General features: G+C 35.9%; 2 protein-coding genes, 1 long non-coding RNA gene and 1 pseudogene across 4 annotated transcripts; all 4 read left to right on the top strand.

The window, feature by feature from the left end:
- Nucleotides 1-293: 293 nt before the first annotated feature.
- LOC107928219 (kinesin-like protein KIN-5C) lies at nucleotides 294-6652 on the top strand. Its single transcript, XM_041087624.1, has 23 exons — nucleotides 294-567; nucleotides 681-810; nucleotides 927-1085; nucleotides 1195-1544; nucleotides 1625-1763; nucleotides 1862-1959; nucleotides 2038-2194; nucleotides 2533-2602; nucleotides 2723-2799; nucleotides 3038-3091; nucleotides 3207-3287; nucleotides 3362-3473; nucleotides 3560-3646; nucleotides 3738-3913; nucleotides 4058-4219; nucleotides 4310-4417; nucleotides 4652-4810; nucleotides 4883-4966; nucleotides 5041-5246; nucleotides 5333-5434; nucleotides 5555-5664; nucleotides 5771-5922; nucleotides 6023-6652. Exons 1-23 carry the CDS (start codon nucleotides 509-511, stop codon nucleotides 6221-6223), a joined length of 3033 nt encoding a protein of 1010 aa, XP_040943558.1. The 5' UTR covers nucleotides 294-508; the 3' UTR covers nucleotides 6224-6652.
- Nucleotides 6653-6965: 313 nt separating this feature from the next.
- On the top strand, nucleotides 6966-9254 carry LOC107928153 (pentatricopeptide repeat-containing protein At4g21065-like; annotated as a pseudogene).
- Nucleotides 9255-10259: 1005 nt separating this feature from the next.
- Nucleotides 10260-13506, top strand: LOC107928122 (beta-fructofuranosidase, insoluble isoenzyme 1). 2 transcript variants are annotated; one of them, XM_016859307.2, is made up of 7 exons: nucleotides 10260-10389; nucleotides 11088-11096; nucleotides 11241-12097; nucleotides 12178-12336; nucleotides 12439-12677; nucleotides 12768-12863; nucleotides 13132-13315. In XM_016859307.2, the coding sequence occupies exons 1-7, from the start codon at nucleotides 10374-10376 to the stop codon at nucleotides 13313-13315; spliced, it is 1560 nt and encodes a 519-aa protein (XP_016714796.2). In that variant the 5' UTR covers nucleotides 10260-10373. The 2 variants fall into 2 exon arrangements, with proteins under 2 accessions (XP_016714796.2, XP_016714795.2); XM_016859306.2 differs by lacking the exon at nucleotides 12768-12863 and having other exon boundaries at nucleotides 10270-10389; nucleotides 13133-13506.
- An 8911-nt stretch (nucleotides 13507-22417) lies between these two features.
- Nucleotides 22418-24983, top strand: LOC107928189 (uncharacterized). The gene is made up of 4 exons (XR_005909626.1): nucleotides 22418-22685; nucleotides 22800-24040; nucleotides 24135-24287; nucleotides 24446-24983. It is a non-coding gene; the product is annotated as an uncharacterized lncRNA (long non-coding RNA).
- The last annotated feature ends 652 nt before the right edge of the window (nucleotides 24984-25635 follow it).

Genomic DNA, 25635 nt, shown 5'->3' with positions numbered 1-25635 from the left:
AGTTATTCCCAAGATCCACCACAGTATATAAGAAGACTACTAGAAGAAGATGCATTCCTAATTTTTAGGCTATGTATTCTTTATTTACTAATAGAAAAACGTAGACCAACAAGAAAGGCTTGATTGGGCCAAGTATAAGTGGGCCAGGCTCAGTCACGTTAAAAGGAACTAAAATCACAAGGCATTATAAATAATTCATAAGGGCAATGCAGTCCAACTGATTTAACTAATCTAGACCGTCCGATTAACAATCCAACAAAGCATATAAACCCAACGGCTCCCCCGGAGCGCCTCCTTTCAAAAAATTCAAATCTCACTCTAAAGCCCGCTCTTTCTCCCTTTCAGATTTATTTCTCCAATACACAAACCCACAAAGGCAAAAAAAAAAAAAAAAAGGAACCAAATTCAAAAACCCGATCTAAACAGTCATATAGATCAACAAAAACAAAGCAAAAATCATATCGAAAATAGTTTCCTGTGATTCTTCACCTCTTCAACGATTTGAAAAATGTCCGGTCGCCATGAAAGAGAGAAAGGCGTCAACGTTCAAGTCCTCCTCCGTTGCAGGTTTTTTCCTTCATTTCTTAAATCTAATTTCCACTTAGGGTTTCTTAGATCCTGTAATTTCATTTCATTTGATTTGATAGATTTTGATTTTTTTTTAATTTGTAAAAATTCAGGCCATTTAGTGAAGATGAGTTAAGGAACAATGCGCCGCAGGTAGTGACTTGTAATGAGTTCCAACGAGAAGTGGCTGTTTCGCAGAACATCGCCGGGAAGCATATCGATAGGGTTTTCACTTTCGATAAGGTTTCCATTTTTGTGATCGTAAAATTTTAATTTGTTAATTGATCAATTAATATTATAGTTGGATTTGTTTTCTCCGGTAAATGTTCAATCTGTCAGGGATTTTAATTTTTGAACAGGTATTTGGGCCAACAGCCCAACAAAAAGATCTATACGAACAAGCAGTGGTTCCGATTGTGAATGAAGTCTTGGAAGGTTTTAACTGTACTATTTTTGCTTATGGGCAAACTGGTACTGGCAAAACTTACACTATGGAAGGTGAATGCAAGAGGGGAAAGGTAATATAGACCAAATATCTGTGTTCTTGCTTACATCTGTTTCTAATTTTAGGCCTTGTTTAATTTATACACTCTAATTTGTTAATCTTATTCTATGCAAACGTGACAGGCGGGACATAATGGCGAGTTACCAGCTGATGCAGGGGTTATCCCGAGAGCAGTTCAACAAATATTTGATACCTTAGAGGGTCAGAATGCAGAATACAGCGTAAAAGTTACATTTTTGGAACTATATAATGAGGAAATTACTGATTTACTTGCGCCTGAAGAAATTTCAAAAGTTGTTTTGGAGGAGAAGCAGAAGAAGACGTTGCCACTTATGGAAGATGGGAAAGGTGGAGTTCTTGTGAGAGGTTTAGAAGAAGAAATTGTTACAACTTCTAGTGAGATATTTACTTTGCTTGAAAGAGGGTCTGCTAAGCGTCGAACTGCAGAGACTTTGTTGAATAAGCAGTCAAGGTAATTGTTATTTGATTTTATGTTTGAAAGTTCAGATTTTTTCTCTTTTTTTTTGATTGAAGAATTCTGGTTTATTTCAGTCGGTCGCATTCTTTATTTTCTATTACAATTCATATTAAAGAGGCGACACCAGAAGGTGAAGAGCTTATAAAGTGTGGGAAGCTGAATTTGGTTGATTTAGCAGGATCAGAAAATATATCTCGATCTGGTGCTAGGGATGTATGTCTTTCTAGTACAATTAATGTTCTGGTCGAATGTTGGATCTTAACTCACCTATTAGAAATAGTTAATGTGTTGGTTGATGTTGATATTTACAGGGTCGTGCAAGAGAAGCTGGTGAAATTAATAAGAGTTTGCTTACTTTAGGACGAGTTATAAGTGCTCTCGTGGAGCATCTTGGGCATGTTCCATACAGGTTTGAAATTGCTTCTTAGAGTTGATTTAATGATCATTGCATGTTTTTTTCTAATTATTTAGTGTAATTGGAATTTAGGGATAGCAAGCTTACTCGATTACTCCGTGATTCACTTGGGGGAAGAACAAAGACTTGCATTATAGCAACAGTTTCTCCTGCTGTCCATTGTCTGGAGGAGACCTTAAGCACACTTGATTATGCACACAGGGCAAAACACATAAAAAATAAGCCTGAGGTGTGTGGCACATAATCTTTATTGAACAAATCAGTTTCTTTTAACTGAAAGTTTATCTTCCTTGAAACTTACTATAGTCCAACCTCTCAATAGTAGTCTGAATTATTTATATTCCAAAACTGGCCTGTTATCTTCACAGTTACTTATTGTCTTGAATAAATTACAGTGGGTTATATATTCCAGCAAGTAAAGTAATTGTCGTGTAGTATATTTATATCTTGAATGTCTAGTTAACCATGAATTGCAGTAATATGGCATTTTCTCTATAGCAATATTGACTTGTTCTTTCGAATTGAGAAAAAAATTTTAACTAGTAACTTATTGATATTCTTATGTAGGTTAACCAAAAAATGATGAAATCAACTCTTATAAAGGACCTTTATGGTGAAATTGAACGCCTAAAGGGAGGTAAGATTCTTCTTTATTGGAGGGGTGTTAATAAAATTAATAGTATGGGGCAATATTGTATTCCTTCATAAACTATGTTGATTAATATACATTGCATTTTTATGTTGCCCAATTCTTCAGAGGTGTATGCTGCTCGTGAGAAAAATGGTGTTTATGTTCCAAAAGAGCGGTATTACCAAGAGGAAAGTGAAAGGAAGGTGTGCACTTTGGCTGATACTTCCCCCACTTACCTTTAGGGTGTATGTTCATGTGTAGAAAGAATGATTTCATTATTTCAAAATGTTCTTTGATGTCATTTCTTAAATGTGTTAATGCTTTCCTATTATTCTATTAATTTTCCCCTATATAAATCAGTTCATTTATGAAGTACTCGGGTTATACTGAATGTTTTGTTTTCATTTATTCTTATTAGTGTGCTTGTATGACATTTTTTAGGCAATGGCCGATCAGATTGAAAAAATGGGGGTCCTTCTCGAAAACCATCAGAAGGTTAGCTTTTTTTTTGGTATCATTTTGGGGTGGTTGGATGGATGAGATGCTTGCCGTCTCTGTTTGATTTTTGTGGCTTATGTTTATGTCTTTTGCTTGGTATGTTACAAATCAGCAACTTGAGGAATTGCAAGACAAATATGTTGCTCAAGTTCGACAGTGCTCAGATTTGAGTGGCAAACTTGAGAAGACAGAGGTGAGCTGCCTCAAAATTTTCATCTGATTCTTTTATATTATAGATTGGTGCTAAGTAATTTTCTGAATATGCAGAAAAACTTGAATGAAACTAGCAAATTGCTTGTCAACTCCGAAGAAGAATTGAAGAAGTGTCGTTATGTGCTGAAGGAGAAAGAATTTATCATATCTCAGCAGAAACAAGCAGGTACAGATTAATACGTACTTACTTGAATTTTAGCTTATATTCAGATTTATTTTCTGCTGACATTATTTTTGGATGGTCAAAAATAGAAAATGCTTTAGCACATCAAGCTTGTGCTTTGAGGTCCGACTTAGAGAAAGCTGTCAAGGATAATGCTTTGTTGTTCCTAAAAATTGGTACGTTCAATTTAGTTTTCAGTAAATAGAAACATATTGTGTTTATCAGTAAACAGAAACATGAACCTGAGTATGATGTTTTACCTTATAGGAAGGGAAGACAAGCTGAATGCTGATAATAGAGTAGTGGTTAATAACTATCAAGTAGAACTTGCCCAACAAATTGGTTCTATTTGCAACCTGGTGTCCTCATTAATGTCTCAGCAAAACGAACACCTTGAGAGTGTTGAGAAACTCTGTTGTTCTTTTACTGATACACATCAAAAGGTATTAAATGGTTATGGCATTCAGGATTCTCCCTTTTTAAGTGACCTCATGTTTTACATTTTCCTCAGTGTGGGAGTTCTTGTTTTGTTTTGGAGTTCATTTGTTAGCAGTGGCTGACCTTGCATACATAAATATTGCTTTTAGGCAATCTTGGATATGAAGAAAAAGGTCACTGCCGCGAGGACTTTGCATGTTTCCCAGATGGAGGCAGTCCAAAATATTGTGCGTTTGCACAAGGGTAGCTCCAATGCTGCCCTAGATGAAATTTCAACTCTGGCTGCTTCAAACGCACATTCCATCGAAGAGGTAGGTGCTGATATTCTGAGGTTGGAATAACTTAATTTATTTGGAATTGAGCTCATTTTATTGTTTCCCTTTTGATTAACTGTGGATCAGTTCCTCAAATCCGAGGCCGGAAAAGCAGCTTCAATATTTAATGATCTTCAGGGTACTCTTGCAACTCACCAGGGAGAAATGGCTCTTTTTGCAAGGGAGCTACGGCAGGTTTGTGCTCGAATTTTCAACTTGCCTCTAATGTAGTGATCTCATTGTCTCCTTGCATCTCTCCCTCTCTTTTTTTTTTCAGTATTTCTTTTCTGTAATTGTTTGGCTTGTACTATTTATTTTAGCATAAGTTCCCTTTGATGGGTTAATATGTAGATTTCTTCATTCGGTTCATATTTTAGTTTTCTTTTCATTTCTGATTTACTTTTTTCTGCGCCTCCTTTTGATTAACAGAGGTTCCATGCTAGTATTGAGCAAACAAAAAACATTTCTGATTACACCAATGGAATTCTTGATAAGCTTTCTGAAGAGTCTGTGAAGGTTCAGAATCATGCAGTCCAAGCTGATGAAGTTCAAATGAAGAGCATCGCTAGCTTCCAGAAGGTTTATGAGGTATAATACATACATTCCTGCTCAGAGATATGCTGCTGAAATTTCTTTACTCATCAAGCATATGCTATGCAGGAACAATCAAAATCTGATTCCGAGAAGCTTATTGCTGATATGACAAATCTTGTGTATAACCATGTTCGTCGGCAAAAAGAGCTGGTTTGTTGATTCTCTATTTGTTTTCTACGTATCCCTCTCTTTTTTTCAAGATTAACTTATGGTTTTTCTGGCAGGTGGATGCAAGGCTTGTGGATATCAGAGAAAGTGCTATGGCAAACAAAACATTTTTAGATGGACATGTTTCCTCCATGGTGGGTATTACAACAGATGCAAAACGAAAATGGCAAGAATTTGTTATGCAAGCAGAGAATGATGCTAAAGACAGTTCCGATTACTCGGCTGCCAAACATTGTCGCATGGAGGCACTTTTACAGCAATGGTAAAATATGCTATATTTGTACTCTGAATCAGTTTCTCTTGTCTTTGCATCTTTAGACTTAATTTCTCCTTATCTTTTACTTTCAGTGTGTCGACTGCTGAATCTGCATTCAAGCACAGCAAAGATGCTCAGGAATCTGTAAATGAGATGGCTCATAAACATGTTTCAGATATGGCATCACTTATAAGGTCAGTGGTAAAATATATTTTACAGCCTTGTTGCCATATGGGACATGAAGTTAACAATGCCGAGATTCTTCTATTTATATTTCATTTATTGTTTTTCTGAAGTTAATTCGTTTCTTTCAGGAATGCTTCTAATGCAAATGAGCAGCATGACGCCGAGATTGATTGTGCCAGGATTTCAGCTGAGCAAGATAGCTTGAAGAATACTGATGATACCCTTAAATACATTGATAGTAAGTTTCTTCTGGACTGTATATATTCATACCATGCAAGGTGAAAAATCGTTCAGTTTTAACTAGAATGGTACGATTGGTATTTATACCATGTAATTCTATACAGGTATGTCAGAGCAGGAACATGGAATTAAATCCAGAATCTTGGATTCCGTTAAAGCTCATGGCAAAACCCTCAAGATATTCCACGATGATCATTCAAGTCAAGCTACATCAATCAAACAGAGAGCAGAAGAAACATTCCAGCAGACGTATATGGTATGTTGTTATACAGCTTATGAGCCAAGTAGTAACTTAGATTGCATTCAGATAATTTAACGATTCGATTTTTTGCACCGTTTTACAAATAATGTTATAGGATTATGAGCCGAGTGCGACGACTCCAATACGAAGCGAACAAGATGTACCGACCAAGGGGACTATTGAATCATTACGAGCCATGCCAATGGAAGCCTTGATCGAAGAATTTCGAGAAAACAACTCGTACGAGTCATTTGAACCAAAGTTGTTAAAGTCATCAGTAATACCAACACGCTCTCCCCTTACCGAAATCAACTAAAATCCAGTGTGCTCTCTCTTACATTCATAATATTCTTTGCAAAAATTATATTTGTATTTTGTATGATTAAAGTCACACCTGTTAGTCATCATTCGTCATCATCATTGGATGATTGTAAGGTTGCAGTCAGTAAATGGAGGCGAAAGGTGGTATACTACAAGTTACCAGAGGTATCACTTGGTAAGAAAAATGGAAAAAAAAGGTAATAAGTTTTTTTTCTTTCGTTTTATTGATTTTTTACATTCTCTATCAAGTAAAAAAGCTCGTATGAATAATCCTTTCTTAGGATTTTGAAGTTTTTGAACCTCTGGATAGAGTTACGTAAACACCCAATACCCAGGGTGAAATTTTATTAAGCAGCTTTGTAATGTATGCCATTTTTGTATACTCGAAATTGAGAATTCTACTTTTCTGAACTATATTTATGTATATTATTGCAAAGATGGCCGTATGTATATTTCAGCTTCAGTATATTCCCCCTTATTGCACCACCATGTTCTCATGTTTCTTTATGATAAAAAGTTAAAAATCCAACTCATCGATTAATTCGAATAAAAAAATTGAAATGATTTAAATTTAAAATTTAATAAAAATTTAAAATGATTTATATCAATAATAAATTAATTTAAAAAATTTAAAATCATTCTCAAATAATCTAACCTAAAATAACCTAAAAAATTTAAGGGCGATTGACATATTTATACAGTAAAACGGCCGCCAACTCGAACCGCTGCATGTTCCCTCGTCTCTGAGCCGACAATGATACGGTCAGGTCGGGTTAGACTAAGAAGCTGTAGGCAATAGCATTAGGGAGTCTCTAACGTATTCCTCCCTTCCTCGTACCATGTTAAAGCTCACGAAAACTACCTTTCTTACAGCAAACCATGAAAGATTTCGCCTTTTACCTCTTTCTCAACTTGCTGCAACTGTAGACACTCAAGAAACCTCCCTCAAATCCCAAACCCATACGCAAAAACCGTTGGAATCACATCCTTCACTCCAAATAGACCCCAAGTATTTCGTCTCTGTTTTGTTAAACTGCAAAAACATCTTTCAAATAAAACAAGCTCATGCGCAAATAGTTGCCAATGGGTTATTAACTAACCTCTTCGTTTCAAACAAACTCCTTTACATATACGTTCAACACAAAGCTATAGATGAAGCTCATGCTTTTTTTGGTGGAATGAGAGAGAAGGACCCGGTTTCTTGGAGTGTTATGGTTGGTGGGTTTGCTAAAGATGGTGACTTTGTGAATTGTTTTAGAACTTTTAAGGAGCTTACTAGGTGTAGTGTTCAGCCTGATAATTATACTTTGCCTTTTGTTTTGAGAGTTTGTAGGGATAGGATGGATTTGTTAATGGGTAGTTTGGTTCATGGTGTTGTTTTGAAATCTGGGTTGTCTTGGGATCACTTTGTTTGTGCAGCACTTGTTGATATGTATGCAAAATGTAGGGTTATTGATGATGCTCGTAAACTGTTTGATGATATGCATAAGAAAGACCTTGTTACTTGGACTGTTATGATAGATGGGTATGCCGAGTGTGGGAATCCTAACGAATCGTTGGTTTTGTTTGATTGGATGAGAGAGGAAGGCATTGTTCCTGATAAGATTACAATGGTGACTGTGGTTAACGCTTGTTCAAAATTGGGTGCCATGCATAAGGCTAGATTTGTTCATTATTGGGTACTGCAATGATTGATATGTATGCAAAATGTGGTAGTGTTGATTTTGCGAGAGAAATATTTGATGGGATGCGAGAGAAGAATGTAATATCATGGAGTGTGATGATTGCTGCTTATGGATACCATGGTCAAGGCAAGAAAGCACTTGATTTGTTTCCTATGATGTTGAATTGTGGGATAATGCCAAATAGGATAACTTTTGTTTCACTTTTATATGCTTGTAGTCATGCTGGTTTGGTTGATGAAGGTTTTGAGCTTTTCAACATTATGTGGGACAAATATGGTGTGAAACCAGATGTGAAGCATTGTACTTGCATGGTTGATCTGTTAGGTCGAGCCGGGAGACTTGATGAAGCCTTGAAGTTAATAGAGAACATGACAGTTGAGAAAGATGAAGGGCTATGGAGTGCTTTTCTTGCAGCATGTAGAATCCATAAACATGTAGAGTTGGCTGAATGGGCTGCAAAATCACTTCTCGAACTGCAGCCACAAAATCCGGGTCACTATGTGTTACTCTCCAACATTTATGCAAATGCCGGTATGTGGGAAGATATGGCAAAAGTTAGGAACTTAATGACAAAAAGGAACTTGAAAAAGATCCCGGGTTGGACCTGGATCGAGGTTGACAACAAGATTCATCAGTTTAGTGTTGGGGACAAGTCTCATCCTCTGTCTAAGGAGATTTATGGATTGCTGAAAAGTCTGATCGAGAAATTGGAGCTAGCTGGTTATGTTCCGGACACAAACTTCGTGTTACACGATGTTGATGAGGAAGTTAAGGTTGGAATGTTGTATACACAGTGAAAAACTGGCTATTACGTTTGGTCTTATTGCCACACCTGAGGGAACTCCTATCAGGATCACAAAGAATCTTAGAGTTTGCGGTGACTGCCACACGTTTATAAAGTTCGTATCAGCTATTACAAAGAGGTCGATTATCGTCCGAGATTCGAATCGGTTTCACCACTTCATTGAGGGGGCTTGTTCGTGTGGAGGCTACTGGTAATTGGCAGGATAGTTTTCTTCCTACCAGGCAGTCCCGGGTTTTCGAGGACATTGTAAATGATAGAATTCAGACTAATCCCGGGTTTCTTTTAAGGTTTACGAAACTAAAACATCAATATCTTATCAACAAATCACATGACCGTTGACACCCAGATCGGCTATTACAAAAAGTGGTTGATCATCGTCCGAGATGCGAACCAGTTTCACCACTTCAATGAGGAGACTAGTGGTAATTGGTTTACTTGATATATTGGCAGGTTGTTTTTGTACCTATAGCTACAATTCTTAGTCATTGTTTTTGATATATATAGCTCCTCTAAAAGGGGCAATGCATTTCAAGGCACTCGAATCTACGTCTTTTTGCATTAACAGTAATATCGATGTCAGTTGAGCTAAGACTCAATCGACTTTAACCAAAGAATTTTAATGGTGTTAATAAATAAGTTTTCATTTTTAAATCCGAAAAGTAGATGAATGGTAAAAAGACCTCTCCAATTCCTCTCAAAAAAATAAAAACAATTTAATCCATATCAATTTCGAAAGTAAGCAATTAAAGACAATTAATCACAACGATAATGTTTCTATCAATTGTATATGATTTTGATTGATATAATAATAATTTTAGCTCTCAAAGTTTACAAATTTTATCAATTTGGTCATAATTTAACAAATCCGTCCTGCAACATTTGTGTAAATGTTGATGTTGAATTTATTAGAATTGAGGTTAACATGACAAAATATGTAAACATCGAAGGTTCAATTTGTTGCTATACCAATCAAAATTATGTACAATTGACGGAAGACATTAACACCGTACTTAATTATCTTTAGTTGTTTACTTTTGAAATTAAATTACTCTAATATTTTTGAGAGGGACCAATTTGCTCAATTTCAAAATCGAGAGACGAGAAGTCTTTAACTAGATGAATTAAAATTCTTAATACAATCTTGAAAAATCTTATATCTAATAATGTAAAGATAATGTATTTCTATATATAGGATAATATACTAATTAAGTTATAAAATTATATAATTTGTTACACTAGCTTTGCATGAGTAAACCAGTTTATCACTAATTACGTTTAAAATTCAGTTATTTAAAAAAAGAAAAAACGAAAATCAAGAATTGTAGATTTAATGTTGATATTATAAATTACTGGTAAATTCAAATAAAAATCTATCTTATCTAAACATTTAAAAAAATTTATATATATTTTGAAATTGTTAAATTTTAGTCCTACATAAATGAATCATCATCCTGTTTCAACATTCAGCTTTTGAAATTTCAATGGAGTTTACAAAAAATATTTTGTTAGTTTATTTAATAATTGGGTGTTTTTGTGAGATAATAAGTAAGAATGGCGTCGTTGAAGCATTTCATAAGGTTTATCCACATTTACAATCTAAAACTGCACTTACTGTAAAACAACCTCATCGAACTGGGTATCACTTTCAGCCTCCTATGAACTGGATTAACGGTAATGTTTTTCTTTTATTTTTATTTTTTGGAGGGGATGGAATTAAATTGTATGTTTTCAGGACATTGGAAAATGTAATTTCACCATTTTAATTATATTTTTATAATTTTTAAAGGATTAAATAAATTTTTTATTATTTTTAGGGGGTTAACATGAAATTTTACCATTATTAATTTAAAAGTTTATAAGTTATAAAAACGCTTAGGTGACAATTTTTGTCATTTCAGGGCCTTGGCTTCGCCACTAATATATATATATATTGCTTTGTTTTTATTAGCTTTCGTTTTGTTAACATAAAATTTATTTGGCCTTCTAATTTTGTGAAAAAAAATTATATTAGTTTTTTTTATTTTAAAAATTAATTAAATACGGATGAGGTATCTATGTTTAGTAAAGTTAATAAAGATTAATTTTTCCCATTTATTTTGAACTGGTTTGATAAATAATACAAGTTTAAAAATTAAAAAAAAGATAAAAATTAAATGAGGGTTATAATGATTTTTTCGTAAAAATGGAGGGCTAAATAAATTATTATGTCTATTTTATTTATATAAATTTTTAAATAATAATTGAATTAGTTTAACACGTGATGCTGCCTTTTATTCCATATATATATATATATATATACTCTAACTTTTCAAATTGTTTTGGCATTGTTCAATGGGGGATTGCTTAATCGATAAACGCCGTGGCGACAGATCCAAATGGTAAGTCTTTTTTTTTTTAAAAAAAAGCACTGCAAATTTCAATTTTCATACACTCCTTTTAACTATGATTCTTTTTCATTTTAACCCCATTTTTTAGAAAGTTGTAATTGTTTATGTTATTCTCACACGCATTTTATCAAACAGGTCCTATGTATTACAATGGCATTTACCATTTATTCTATCAATACAACCCCAAAGGTGCAGTTTGGGGCAACATTGTTTGGGCTCATTCAGAATCCAAAGACATGGTCAATTGGGAAGCTCTCGAGCCTGCAATTTATCCTTCAGAATCTTTTGATATCAACGGGTGTTGGTCAGGATCCGCTACGGTTCTTCCGGAAAATAAGCCTGTAATTTTCTACACAGGGATTGATCCTAATCAATATCAAGTGCAAAACTATGCTGTTCCAGAGAACTTATCTGACCCTTATTTGCGTAAATGGGTCAAACCGGCTGACAACCCTATCGTGGTTGCCGATGAAACCATGAATAAAACCGCTTTCCGTGACCCAACAACTGCTTGGAAGATCGGTGGGCATTGGAGAATGGTGGTGGCTAGCCGAAGGAAACAGAGAGGGATTGCTTATTTGTATAGAAGTAGGGGTTTCAGGAAATGGGTAAAGGCCAAACATCCTTTACATTCGGTGCCGAATACTGGCATGTTTGAATGTGCAGATTTTTTCCCAGTGTCATTGTCTGGGGACACTGGCCTTGACAACTCTGCTTTTGGCCCTAATGTTAAGCATGTTTTGAAGGTAAGCTTAGATCTTACAAGGTATGAGTATTATACTATAGGTTCGTATTTCCCAGAAGCAAGGGATAAATATGTGGTTGGTAAGGGGTTTGTTGATGGTTGGAATGGGCTTAGATTTGACTACGGGAATTTTTATGCTTCAAAGACATTTTTTGACCCTTCAAAGAATAGGAGGATTTTATGGGGTTGGACCAATGAATCGGATACTGCTCAAGATGATGTTCAGAAAGGATGGGCTGGTCTTCAGGTAATGTTGTTGATTGATTTGTATGATAATGTTTTGATTTTATGATACTTTGTTAAGTAACTTTCATGGCGCTTTCTCAGGCAATTCCAAGGAAGGTGTGGCTTGATCCTAGTGGGAAGCAGTTGCTGCAATGGCCTATTGAAGAAATAGAGACTCTTAGAGGCCAAAATGTTCAATTGAGCAATCAAGAACTCAAGTCGGGAGAACATATTGAAGTCAAAGCAATTACTGCTGCTCAGGTGTGCTTCTTTAGATTGAAACCCTTTTTTTCTTTTTAATTAATTGATTTGAATTAAACCAAGTTTTGAACATGAGTTTCACTGGTTTGATGATCTTCATAGGCTGATGTTGACATTACCTTCTCCATACCTAACTTGGACAAAGCTGAACCGTTTGATCCTAGCTGGACCAATGCTCAGGATCTCTGTGGCCTTAAGGGTTCAACTGTTCAAGGTGGCGTTGGACCGTTTGGGCTCCTAACATTAGCTTCAGAAAAGTTAGAAGAATATACCCCTGTTTTTTTCAGGGTATTTACAGGTCTATACAAGCATGTTGTTCTCTTATGCTCAGATTCTGGGAGGTTTGTTTTGCCTTTGCAAATCAATATTTCTTTTTTCTTATATCAAACTTTTAGATATATTTTGATCAATTTTGTGTTACATTGTGGCAGTTCATCCTTGAGGAAAGAGGGGCTATACAAACCATCTTTTGCAGGATTTGTAGATGTAGATTTGGATGATACATATAAGATTTCTCTTAGGACTTTTCTACATACATGCCCTTCAAATAACTTTTTTTTCTTCTAGGGTTGACGCTAAACCATTTATGACCATAGAGTTGGTCCTAAACTGTCTTAGAAATCTAAGTCAACCCATGGTTTAAAACATTTAGAACCAACCCTACATGGATGATAAGGGGTTCTAATTTCAGGACCGCTCACCTAGACTATGCTCACCCATAGACTTTCTATGGCTAAACTTGTCCTTATAATATTTCTTCTTTCTCTCACTCTCTCGGTTTTTCTGTTCTCTGCAGATTGATCACTCGGTGGTGGAGAGTTTCGGGGCCGGGGGAAAAACATGCATCACTTCGAGAGTATATCCATTGGTAGCAGTGTTTGATGATGCTCACTTGTTTGTCTTCAACAATGGGACTGAGACAATCACTGCAGATGTTGAAGCTTGGAGTATGGCAAAGCCTGATAAGATGAACAATTGAAACATTCAGGCAAGGATGACATATATGGCAGATTAGGTTTAGGGTTGAGAAATAATGAAGTATCTAACAGTTGCTGAGAAAATGTACTTTGTTATTAGATACTTTCTTTAGGCCATTATTTTACAGTTTGTTAAATATAAATGTCAAGTGTACGCTACCCATAAACAAGAGTTGAAAATTTGACAGTCTTATATATTTTATTTTGAAGTTGACAGAATGTGGATGATGATATCAATACATCCAAACACTGGCTACTGCAAAAGCAATGGTTAATGTGAAAGTTTTTAAGAGAGCATTTAATAAAACTGTTTTATATTTTATTAACTTAATAACTGAATTTAAATAGAGAAAAGAGTTATAACTTAAATAGAGAAAAGAGTTATAACTCAATTGGGAAAATAATTTTTTATTCTAATAAACTACTAAAAGATAAGGAAATTTGCATACAAGAAAATTAAAGCTTGTCTTAGAGAGCCTTTTGGTGAGTATGTTAGTAATTTGTTGTTTTGTTATGCACACTTGGCCTTCTTCAACCTTCTCCTTGATAAAGTGTCCATCAATCTTAACATGTTTAGTTATGTCATGTTGGACTGGGTTGTGAGCAATACTAATGACAGTTTTGCTATCACAGTACAACTTTGTTGGTGAAGTTATTGGTTTCCTTAGCTCTTCCATAATTCTTTTTAGCCACATCATTTCACAAATTCCTTGAGCCATTGATCTAAACTCAGCCTTTGCACTACTTCTTGCTACAACATTTTGTTTTTTGCTTCACCAAGTCACAAGGTTTCCCCAAACAAATGTACAATATCTTGATGTAGATCTTCTATCTGTTATTGAGCCTGCCCAGTCTGCATCTGTATAAGCTTCAATTCGTCTTTGTTCGGATTTCTTGAAGAATAAGCCCTTTCCAGGTGAACTCTTCAAGTATCTCAGAATCCGAAACACTACTTCTTTATGTTCCTCCATTGGGGAGTGCATAAATTGACTCACTAAGCTCACTGCAAAAGCTATGTCTGGCCTTGTATGTGATAAGTAAATTAACTTACCGACTAATCTTTGGTATTGCCCTTTATCAACTAATTGACCTTATTTATTTCTGAATTTTACATTTGGATCAATTGATGTGTCAGTTGGGCGACAACCACTCATCCCAGCCTCTTTTAAAATATCAATCACATATTTTTTCTGAGAGACCACAGGACCCTTCTTTGATTGAGCAACTTCCATTCCAAGAAAGTATTTCAAAGGACCCAAGTCTTTGATCTCAAACTCCAATGCTAGATGCTCCTTGAGACGCCTTATTTCATCCACATCATCTCTTGTAAGAATGATATCATCGACATAAACTACAATAATTACTATTCTATCTCTTTGTGAGTGTCGATAGAACATTGTGTGATCAGTTTGCCCTTGTAAGTAACCTTGTTTTTTAACAACTCAAGTGAACTGTTCAAACCAAGCTCGGGGAGACTGCTTTAGACCATACAAAGATTTCCTGAGCTTACATACTCGAGTTCTAAATTTTTCTTCAAAACCTGGAGGAGGATCCATGTAAACTTCTTCTTCAAGTTTCCTATTTAGGAAAGCATTCTTCACATCTAGCTGCTGAAAGGACCAATCAAGATTAAAAACAATTGATAAAAGAATTCTAACTGAATTTAATTTGGCTACTGGAGCAAATGTTTCAAGATAATCTATCCCGTATGTTTGAGTGTACCCTTTAGCCACTAGTCGGGCTTTGTATCTATCTAAAGATCCATCCGGTTTGAATTTGGTTGTGAACACCCATTTACAGCCCACAGTTTTCTTCCCTACAGGTAATTTCACTATTTCCCATGTACCTATTTTTTCAAGAGCGCACATCTCCTTTAAAATAGCCTCCTTCCACTCAGGAACTTGTAAAGCATTTTTTACATTTTTGGGTATTTTCACAGTATCAAGACACGAAACAAAGGTTGAGAATGTTGAAGATAAGGCTTTATAAGACACAAAGTTAGACATGAGATATTTGACAACATTTATAACACCTTTTCTTTTAGAAATTGGAATATCTAAATCAGAAAATTCATTGGTTGGATTATGAGCTTTATCTGAACTTTTGACAAGATCTTGCGGGTCGGATTCTTGGTGATGAATCTGGTGGATTCCACTTTCTTGATTTCGATTTCTTCTTCAGTAAACAATTAACTCATTTGTTTGTTCTTTATTCTCATGATCAGACTCTACACCTTCATACTCCTTTTCATTAACAAAATTAACATAATTAATTTCTACATTAATCATAAATTCACCTTCCCTATTATTAGAATCCCTATGTTGTATATTCCTAGTGTTTTCTTGATCAATTATAGAATCTTCCTTACTATAATTCCCTCCCTGAAGATTAGAATCAAAGTAAGATTGCGTTTCAACAAATGTGACATCTATGGTAATAATAATCTTCCTATCAATTGGATCGTAACATTTGTAAACCTTTTTATTAGAAGCATAGCCAACAAAGACGTATTTTTTTTGCTCTAGGATCTAGTTTACCTTGGTTGTGAAGATGAACAAAAACACTACACCCAAAAACTCAAAAGGATAAATCTGTGATCAATTTAGAGTTAGGAAAGTTATCTTTAAAGAGACTGAAAGGAGTTCTATAGTTTAGAGTTTTACTAGGCATTCTATTAATAAGATATGTAGCTGTTAACAAGGCTTCACCCCAAAGATAATGTGGTACCTGACTAGTGAACATCAAGGCTCTAGTTACTTCCAAAATATGTTAGTTTTTTCTTTCTGCAACCCTATTTTATTGTTGTGTATTTGTACAAGAGCTTTCCTGGATTATACCATGTTTGGTTAAGAAAACACCTAATTGGTCACTAAAAAATTCCCACCATTGTCACTCCGAAGTACTTCTATTCTCACACCAAATTGTGTTTTCACCATAGCATAAAAAGACTAAAACACATTTTTAACTACAGACTTATCTTTAATAAAAACACCCAACAAATACGAGTATGATCATCAATAAATGTGACAAAACAACATTTTCCTGAAAAAGTTAGGACTCTTGAAGGTCCCCAAACATCACTATAAATTAACGAAAAAGGTTTAGAAGTTTTATATTTTTAAGGTGGGAAGAATGACCGAAGATGTTTAGCCAATTCACAAAATTCACAGTGATATGAATAAGGACTTTTGTTTTTAAATAGATCAGGTAACAAATATCTTAAATAGTAAAAATTAAAGTGTCCAAGCCTATAATGCCAAATCATAACCTTATCAAAACTAGAAGCAGAATTTAAACATAAAGTAGTTGTTGGTTGACTTAGATGGTCGTCGTCAAGAAAGTAAATTCCAGCAGATTCTTTAGCATTGCCAATCATCCTACCCGAGACTATGTCCTGAAATTTACACATAGAGGAGTCAAATATAACATAACAATTCGAGGATTGGGATAATTTACTAATCGGTATGAGATTACAAGCTAGATTTGACACATGTGAAATATCATGTAAAACCAAGGAAGGAAAAATTTTAACAGTGCATTTCCCGGCTATTGCCGAGAATGACCTATCCGTTACTTTGATTTTTTTTCCTGCACAAGGTGTGTAAGTTGAAAAAAGAAAATGACTACTAGTCATGTGGTCACTAGCTCTAGAATCAACGATCTACATGTTTATTTTACAAGGCTTGGCACTGGAAAAAAATAGAAAAATCAGTACCTGATTGGGCAAAGGAGGAAGAAGGATTATTGGATGAGTTAGGAAGATAAAAATTCATCTGAAATTGTGGTGATTGAAAAAGCTTGTATAGATGCTCTAGTTGTTCCTTAGTAAATGGAGACCCTTCTAGAGAACTTTGGCCCTCATAATTTTCATTAGTTGTTTCAACGGTAAAACTTTCTTCCTCTATTTGATTGTTGGATCTCTTATCTCCAATGAAGGCTGTTTTAACCATGATGCTACTAGAGATAACCTAGCTCTGATACCATGAAAGTTTTCAAGAGAGCATTTAATAAAACTGTTCTATATTTTATTAACTAAACAATTGAATTTAAATAGAGAAATAACCTAATTAGAAAAATAATTCCCTTATTCTAATAAACTACTAAAAGATAAGGAAAATAATTTCCTTATTCTAATAAACTACTAAATGATAAAATAAAATATTCTTAGAATATCTCAAATGATTTATTCTAAGATTTATCTACTTAAATAACTTTAAAATATATCCCAAAATATATACCAAAATATATGGGTTTCACATATTTCAACATAATGACCATCAATGATCTCTATTCAAAAGCTCTTTTTTGGGAAACCATAGAATTTTCACCTCAAATATTTGTCTTAAATAAAAAAAAGCTATTTAGTTCAAAGTAATCTTCAACTTCATTTGTTTTCGCCTTCTTTTTGTTTCTAAAACGAGCAATTAGAAAGCCTTCTGTTTCAGAGACTATGAATGTTTTCCTCCAAACCAACTCTAGACATAGCTAACCTGTTAATCTTTGGCCTGCATTACAACAGAAGACCAGTAGCAATTCAGCACAACACCAGCAGCAACACTGTTTGAAGTGCAGAAATAGAGCTGATCCGAATGCAGCAACATATTTTGATTATTTTGTTCATATGTAACCTTATCTAGTTCCCATGTAATTTGATAGCAAAGTTAGTAGGATATGTTGTTTGATTTGAATTAATGTAATAACTGATATGTCATCTTACTGTTGCGTACAAGTTAGGCTAGTTTTGGTCATGTATTAAGTGGGAGCAGTTAAACTATTAGGTAACTGACCAATTACTTTTGTAACTCTCATATATTTTCAAAATTTGAATGAAAATTGAGAAAAGTTTTCAGTTATTTTTGCCAAAAGTTCTTCATTCAATTTTTGCTTCAATTGTTTTTATTTTTCTTTTGTTGCAAAACTCCAACAAATGGTATCAGAGCCCGTTGTCTTTGAGGGCCTTGGTTGTGCATTATTTCTAAGTGATTCATGTCTGAAACAAAGAAGCAAAAGCTATTTTTTGTTGGTTGGTTTTGGTTGCTGTAAAGATGAATTTTTCACCACTTCCTCCACCTGTTTTTGTTGGTGAAAACTATAACATTTGGGCTGTGAAAATGAAAACATATTTAGGTACATGACCTGTGGAATGTTGTTCTGAATGACACAGAGCCACCACCCTTGAGAGCTAATTCGACCATAGCTCAGATTAGGCAGCATAGTGAAGACTGTGTCCAGAAGTACAATTCCATGTCATGCCTTCAAAGTGGAGTCTCTGATGTTATCTTCACAAGGATAATGACCCGTGACACACCAAAGCAGGCTTGGGATAAACTTAAGGAGGAGTTTCAGGGGTCAGACAAGACCAGACAGCAGTAACTAATTAATTTAAGAAGGGACTTTGAGAATCTGAAAATGAAAGATTCAAAAGCCATCAAGCAGTATGCTAACAGAATTATGACCACAGTCAACAATATAAGAATGCTTGGGGATGAGTTTAGTGATCAAAGGGTAGTTGAGAAAGTTATAACAACCTTACCAGAGAAGTATGAATAAAAAATTTCTTCTTTGGAGGACTCAAGGGACCTATCAACCATTCCTTTGACAGAGTTGATAAATGCTCTCTATGCACAAGAGTAAAGAAGAGCAAACAGAATGGAAGAGCATTTTGATGGAGCTTTTCAAGCTAAGAGTAAAGAATGTTCAAGTTCAAGCTCGAATTTCAAAGGCAAGAAGCCTTGGATAGAAAAGAAAGAAACAGGCAAGAAAGAAGCTACCAAAAAGAAGTTTCCACCTTGTGCTTATTGTAAGAAGACCACTCACCTTGAAAATTACTGTTGGTACAGGCCAGACATTCAGTGTAGAGGCTGCAAACAGCTTGGCCACATTGAAAAAGTGTGAAAAAATAAGCCAAAAGCACAACCACAATATCAGAATCAAGTCAGGCTGCTGAGGTTGTTGAAGTACAAGAAGAGCATGTCTTTACAGCATCTTGTTTTGCAAGCTCGAGTAAGGTCTGCAAGATTTGGCTACTTGACAGTGGATGTACTCACCATATGGCTTCAGATAAAAGCATATTCAAGGAGCTAGACGCCACCTTTAAGTCCCAAGTCAGAATAGGGAATGGTGAACTTCTGAAGGCAGAAGGCAAGGACAAGGCTATGATTGGCACCAAGTCAAGTAATATCTTTCATTGTGGATGTGAATCAGCTGCAAGCAAAGGCATATGCATCTCAGGCTGATGAAGCAAGCTTATGGTATAGGAGGCTGGGGCATGTGAACTACAATCCACTTAGCCTGTTGCAAAAAATGAATTTGGTTGAAAACATGTCCAAGATCAAGCCAAAGAAAGAAGTATGTGAGGTCTGTCAGCTTGGCAAGCAGACCAGACTACCTTTTCCTGTCAACAAAGCATGTAGAGCTCAAGAAAGGCTCCAACTGGTCTATACAGACATCTGTGGACCTATGAAGACCACCTCCTTAAATGGCAGTAGGTACTTTGCACTATTTATTGATGATTGCACCAGGTTTTGTTGGGTAAGCTTCTTGAAACAAAAGTCAGATGTTGTTGATTTCTTTTACAAATTCAAGGCATTGGCTGAAAACCAAGCTAGTTGCAAGCTTAAATGCTTAAGGTCTGACAATGGAACTAAGAATGTGTCTTAGAAGTTCCAAAAGATATGTGATGAAGCAAGAATTCAACACTAGCTAACTACCATTTATACACCACAGCAGAATGGTGTCTGTGAGAAAAAGAATAGGACAGTCCTTGATATGGCAATGTGCCTTCTGTTTGAGGCCAAAATGCCTAACAACTTTTGGGCTGAGGCTGTAAACACATCTATTTACTTACAAAACAGGCTACCAACTAATGCAGTTAAGGGAAAAATACCATTTGAAGCCTGGTTTGGACAGAAACCAACTGTCTCACACTTGAAAGTGTTTGGTTGTTTGTGCAATGTACTGATACCAGCAGAGAAAAGAACTAAGCTGGAAAAAAGGTCCATGCCATGGGTGTTTGTGGCTATAGTAGTGTGAAGAAGGGATATAGAGTTTTTGATCCACTAGCTAAGAAGATTATGGTGAGCAGGGATGTTAAGTTTGGTGAAGTAAATTGTTGGAAATGGGATGGAATCGAGGCAAGTCTGCTTGATGAAGATCAGAATGACCTTGACATACAGCAGGCTGAAATTGAAGATGTAGCTGAAGCTGGTTATGATGATATACCTGTTAGAGGCACTAGGACACTAGCAAACATCTATGAAAGGTGTGCTGTGACCATGGTGGAGCCTTCCTGCTATGATGAAGCTGCAAAAGAGAGCTACTGGCAAAAAGCTATGGAAGCTGAATGAGAATGATCCATAAGAATGATACTTGGGAGCTGGTTGATAGGCTTAAAAATAGAAAGATTATTGAGGTCAAATGAGTGTTTAGGACCAAAAATAATGCAGATAGGTCACTGAACAAACACAAGGCCAGGCTAGTTGTAAAAGGGTACAGTCAACAGCAAGGGATTGATTTCTCTGAAACCTTTACACCTGTTGCAAGGTTGGATACCATTCACTTGGATGTCAAATCAGCATTTCTAAATGGATTTCTCAAGGAAGAAATCTTTATAGAACAGCTTGAGGGTTTCAAGATCCCTGGTGAGGAACATAAAGTTTACAAGCTCAAGAAGGCATTGTATGGCCTAAAACAGGCTCCAAGGGCCTGGTATGACAGGATAGATGGCTATTTGACAAGGCTCGGGTTCACAAAGAGTATTAGTAAGCCTACTCTTTATGTCAAGAAGGATGGAAAAGAGACTTTGCTGATTGTGTCCCTATATGTTGATGATTTGTTAGTTATTAGTTGTAAAAATAAGCTGATTGTGAATTTTAAGAAGCAGATGCAAGAAGTGTTCGAGATGACTAATCTTGGCTTGATGACATACTTTCTTAGTATGGAGGTAAATCAAGAAGTTCAAAGTATTTTCTTAAGCCAACAAACATTTGCACTGAAAGTGCTAAGAAAATTTTGTATGTCAAAGTGCAAGTCTGCTACCACTCCTGTTGCACTGGGAGAGAAACTATCAAGCACCAGTGAGCATAATCGAGTGGATGAAAAGGGATATAGGAGTTTGGTTGGTTGCTTGCTCTATTTGACAGCAACAAGGCCAGACATCATGTATGCAGTTAGCCTTCTTTCAAAGTTCATGCACTGCTGTAATGTTGCACATTTTAAAGTTGCAAAAAGGGTCTTAAGATATGTCAAAGGAACCTTTAATTCTAGTGTGAAATTTGAAAAGGCAGAGGATCTAAAGCTAGTTGGTTATTCTGACAGTGATTGGGCAGGTTCAATTGATGACATGAAGAGTACATCAGGTTACTTCTTCACTTTAGGCTCTAGTGTTTTCAGCTGGAGTTCAAAGAAGCAACAAACTGTTGCTCAATCTACAACTGAAACAGAATACATCTCAGCTGTTGCATTTGTTAATCAAGCCATTTGGCTTAGGAAGCTCCTGTATGATCTAAATGAAAAACAAACTCAACCAACTGAAATCAGGGTTGATAACCAATCAGCAGTTGCCATAGCCAAAAATCCAGTCTTTCATGGTAAGACTAAACATTTCAAGATCAAATTCCATTTTGTTCGAGAAGCTGAGCAATCGAAGGAAGTCAGTCTTGTTCATTGTAGCTCAGAAATTCAATGGGCTGATATTTTGACCAAGCCATTAGGAGCTACCAGATTTGAAACTTTGAGAAAGAAAATTGGTGTTTGTTGCATATAGTCCAAGGAGGAGTGTTAAACTTTGGCCTGCATTGCAACAGAAGACTAGTAGCAATTCAGCACAACACCAATAGCAACACTGTTTGAAGTGCAGAATGGGAGCCGATCCGAATGCAGCAACATATTTTGATTATTTTGTTCCGTTCCCTTGTAATTTGATAGCAAAGTTAGTAGGATATGTTGTTTAATTTGAATTGATATAATAGCTGATATGTCAGCTTACTTTTGTGTACAAGTTAGGCTAGCTTTGGTCATGTATTAAGTGGGAGTAGTTAAACTATTAGGTAACTGACCAATTACTTTTGTAATTCTCATATATTTTCAAAATTTGAATGAAAACTGAGAAAATTTTTTAGTTATTTTTGCCAAAAGTTCTTCATTCAGTTTTTACTTCAATCGTTTTTGTTTTTTCTTTTGCTGCAAAACTCCAACATGGCCAGAACTGGTGGATTTACTCATCACTGGAACCCGTCAAGCCCTTTGCTACCATGCAAGTTTAATACATGATAACACACTGGTGTTGCAGGAGATGCTTCAGTTCACGGTAGAGTCGCTTTGGAGCAGACTTCCCCAGAAAATACTTTCAGAGAATTAAGTTTAAGAAAAATGGTAAAGGTGAAGACGTTAATATAATAATCACTGATCCATTGCATAAGGGCTTCATTGAAGGTAAACTACTGATTTCCTGTTTCTTTTTTGTTTGGTTACTTGATTATTTGATAGATGAACAAAGAGTGGATCTTCGTTATAACCAATTTTCTCATCGAGCTTTCATCAGCAGCTTTCAACCAGCTTTCTCGGTGCATAGTCTCTATATGCTTTTATCGCAATGTTAAATCTATTTGGTCACTCTTCTATTCAAGAATAAGAAGCATATTTCTTTTTTGTCAAGAAAGGAACATACATGCATTGACTTAGTATCAAGTACGGTACACAAAAGCTCCCATGGCCTCAGTAAACGGAGAGAGGCTTAATACAATTAGGGGATGAGATATGTGCAAAGTTGATCAAAAGCAAAGACAACGACAACTTTGCCTTTACCAACATACTCCTTCCCAGCAGAAAAAGCCTGAGAGTCACATGGTGAGTAGCCTCGGAATCAACAAACCAAGTGGCACTAACAGATGGATCTAACTGAATATCTCGAGCAGTGGAGCTCTGTACTAAAGGCCTTAGAACTGAACGATCAGCAGACATTGTAATTGATGAACCATAAGAGGGCAAAACATTGTCCAAAAAAACAGGAACAGCTGATGTGAAAGCACACATATTAGTTGCAGGCACTGGCCGTGGTGGTCTATAACTGCTCGAGGAGACACCCGGAAAGGAATGATCAAACCGATGGAAGCATCAGTCAACAAAATGTCCCACCTTGCCACAAAGTTGGTATTGTGGGTGTGATCCACCACCAAATCTGCCACACGGCTTCATTCCAGCAGACAAAAAACAGTTCAGTTTAAAACCGTTCACAGGTTGAGCTCGATAGTCAGAATACTGTGTCACATGAACACTTATAGGCTACCTTGTAGAATTAAGTTGCCTTGTCTCTGCATCAACAAGAATAGAACAAGCTCCTTCAAGTGAAACAGGCTCTCTACTAGCAGCTATAACGGCAATAAATGGATCATACTTAACAGGTAAACCATTAAGGATAGTGGCCACATGTTCAATTTCAGAAAGAGAGTTACCACAAGCAGCAAGAGTATCACATATTTTGGTTGTAGACTTAGTAGAAAACAAGCGTAACAGTGTACTCCAGATATCTTTTGAAGTATCCGATCCTACCAACTGAGATAAGAGATGGGACTTACAGTAAAAGAAACCATGAGGCAAGAGCACAGTCTTGCTGAATGTACCGTTCATGGGCTTCATTTTCAACCAATTCACCTTCACTATTACGCACCTTAGCTGATGGAACAATCACTTCTCCGGTGAGGAATTTCTCCAAACCATGGTTGCGGACGGTAAGAAACACTTGTTGCTTCCATTGGAGAAAGCTCTTTTCATCTAATCTCACATTTAACTTTTTATTGTTAAATGTTTGGTTGATTTTTGTAGATGAAGAAGCATCAGAAGTGGCAGGACATGAAGAATCTGCACTCACCGAATCTGAAATTTCACCAGGCTGAACCATTGTTGACTCCACAGCTCAAGATCGTCTGATTATGCTCAGAACACCAGCTCTGATACCATGCTTGAAAGACTCAAAAGGTATGAACAAATGCAACTGAAGAAGAAAACAAACTAGAGAAAATAGAATGGTATTAGTCTTATTCCTGACTAGTATTAATACACGTATTTATAGTTGAAGTACAACTGTACAACTGATTATTAACCAGCTAACAACTAATTAACTTCTTGATCAACAGCCTAACAACCTCAGCTTACTCATACTTGACCATGTGCTGAATGAAGCTACTGACTGCCATGGCATCACGTTCCACCACAAGATTTAATGTAAAGGGAGACAGCAAGGTTTAAACCATCTCTACGTGCCCCAAAGCTGCTTTGATGCTAGTAATGTGTGGGATGTGCCTGAAGCAACCAGTAACCCAGTTCTTTCATCCTCTCTAATAAGAACCCAGCTCCACCGACACTTGGGGTTTTCAATGGATGAACCTTCGGAGTTAAGTTTATACCAATTTGCAGGGGGATTTTTCCATGTTATTCTTATAACAATAGGCAGTAGCACTCTCTTTGGATCATAGGCAACACTGCAATAGCAAAGAAATTGACAGCTTTCAACAGCTCTATGGATGATCTCATTGCAAAGCTGCTTGCCATTGAAGAGAAGGGAATATGATACCTTATATTGCGCAATATGATTCCTTCTTTAAGCCATTATTTTATAGGGTTTTATGTATGACACTTCTATAATTTTGAGCTTTAAAGAGTTATAGTATTTAATCTTTTGATATCGAGTTGTTTTAGCTTTCTCAAAAAGTTTCTGCACTTATCATCATAACATAATCCCATTATAAAATTCCAAAGAAATCCATTAATGAAAAATAACCATTATAAATTGTAGAAAATTATTAGACTATGCTCTTGAAAATTTGACAATGTCTAACGTACTTTGATTTGAAGTTGAGAAACTGTATAAAATGACAACCAAATATGAGGTACTGCAAAAGCAATAGGTTATTGACCATCCATGATCTCTATTCAAAAGCTTCTTTTTTGACAAAAAACATAGAATTTGCACCAATTCTAATCTTCACAAAAAGAAAAGCTATTTAACGGGAGATTATCTGCCCTGTTACACAAGCTTAGACACTTACCCTTTCAATTCCTTTCCTACCGTACTGGTAAGCCTTCTGTTTCATATACTATGAGTGTTGTTGTCTCCAAAACCAACTCAGAGCATTGCTGGCCAGAACTGGTGGACTTATTCGACACCATGCCGCCATTAAAAACTGTTCCAGAACTTCTAAAAAGCTCAACTTAAATATATGACAGCACCAGTGTTGCAGAGGATGCTTTAGTTCTTGGTAGAGCAGCTTTGGAGCAGACTTCCAATGAAACTGCAGTTCTTTCATTGAAGTTTAGCCACTAGTTG

This window comes from Gossypium hirsutum, chromosome D01 (genome assembly GCF_007990345.1).
Source record: "Gossypium hirsutum isolate 1008001.06 chromosome D01, Gossypium_hirsutum_v2.1, whole genome shotgun sequence".
In the NCBI taxonomy this organism is placed as follows: domain Eukaryota; kingdom Viridiplantae; phylum Streptophyta; class Magnoliopsida; order Malvales; family Malvaceae; genus Gossypium; species Gossypium hirsutum.
The sequence above is the reverse complement of the archived record's forward strand: the minus strand, read 5'-3'. Positions and strand labels throughout refer to the sequence as shown.

Bases quoted from the DNA above. Each gene is read 5' to 3' on its own strand.
- LOC107928219 (XM_041087624.1), top strand. From the start codon at position 509: ATGTCCGGTCGCCATGAAAGAGAGAAAGGCGTCAACGTTCAAGTCCTC. The intron at 3,092-3,206 runs GTTAGCTTTTTT...GTTACAAATCAG, and splicing joins TTCTCGAAAACCATCAGAAG to CAACTTGAGGAATTGCAAGA. The intron at 4,220-4,309 runs GTAGGTGCTGAT...ACTGTGGATCAG, and splicing joins ACGCACATTCCATCGAAGAG to TTCCTCAAATCCGAGGCCGG.
- LOC107928122 (XM_016859307.2), top strand. The intron at 12,678-12,767 runs GTTTGTTTTGCC...ACATTGTGGCAG, and splicing joins TTATGCTCAGATTCTGGGAG to TTCATCCTTGAGGAAAGAGG. The intron at 12,864-13,131 runs TCTACATACATG...CTGTTCTCTGCA, and splicing joins AAGATTTCTCTTAGGACTTT to GATTGATCACTCGGTGGTGG.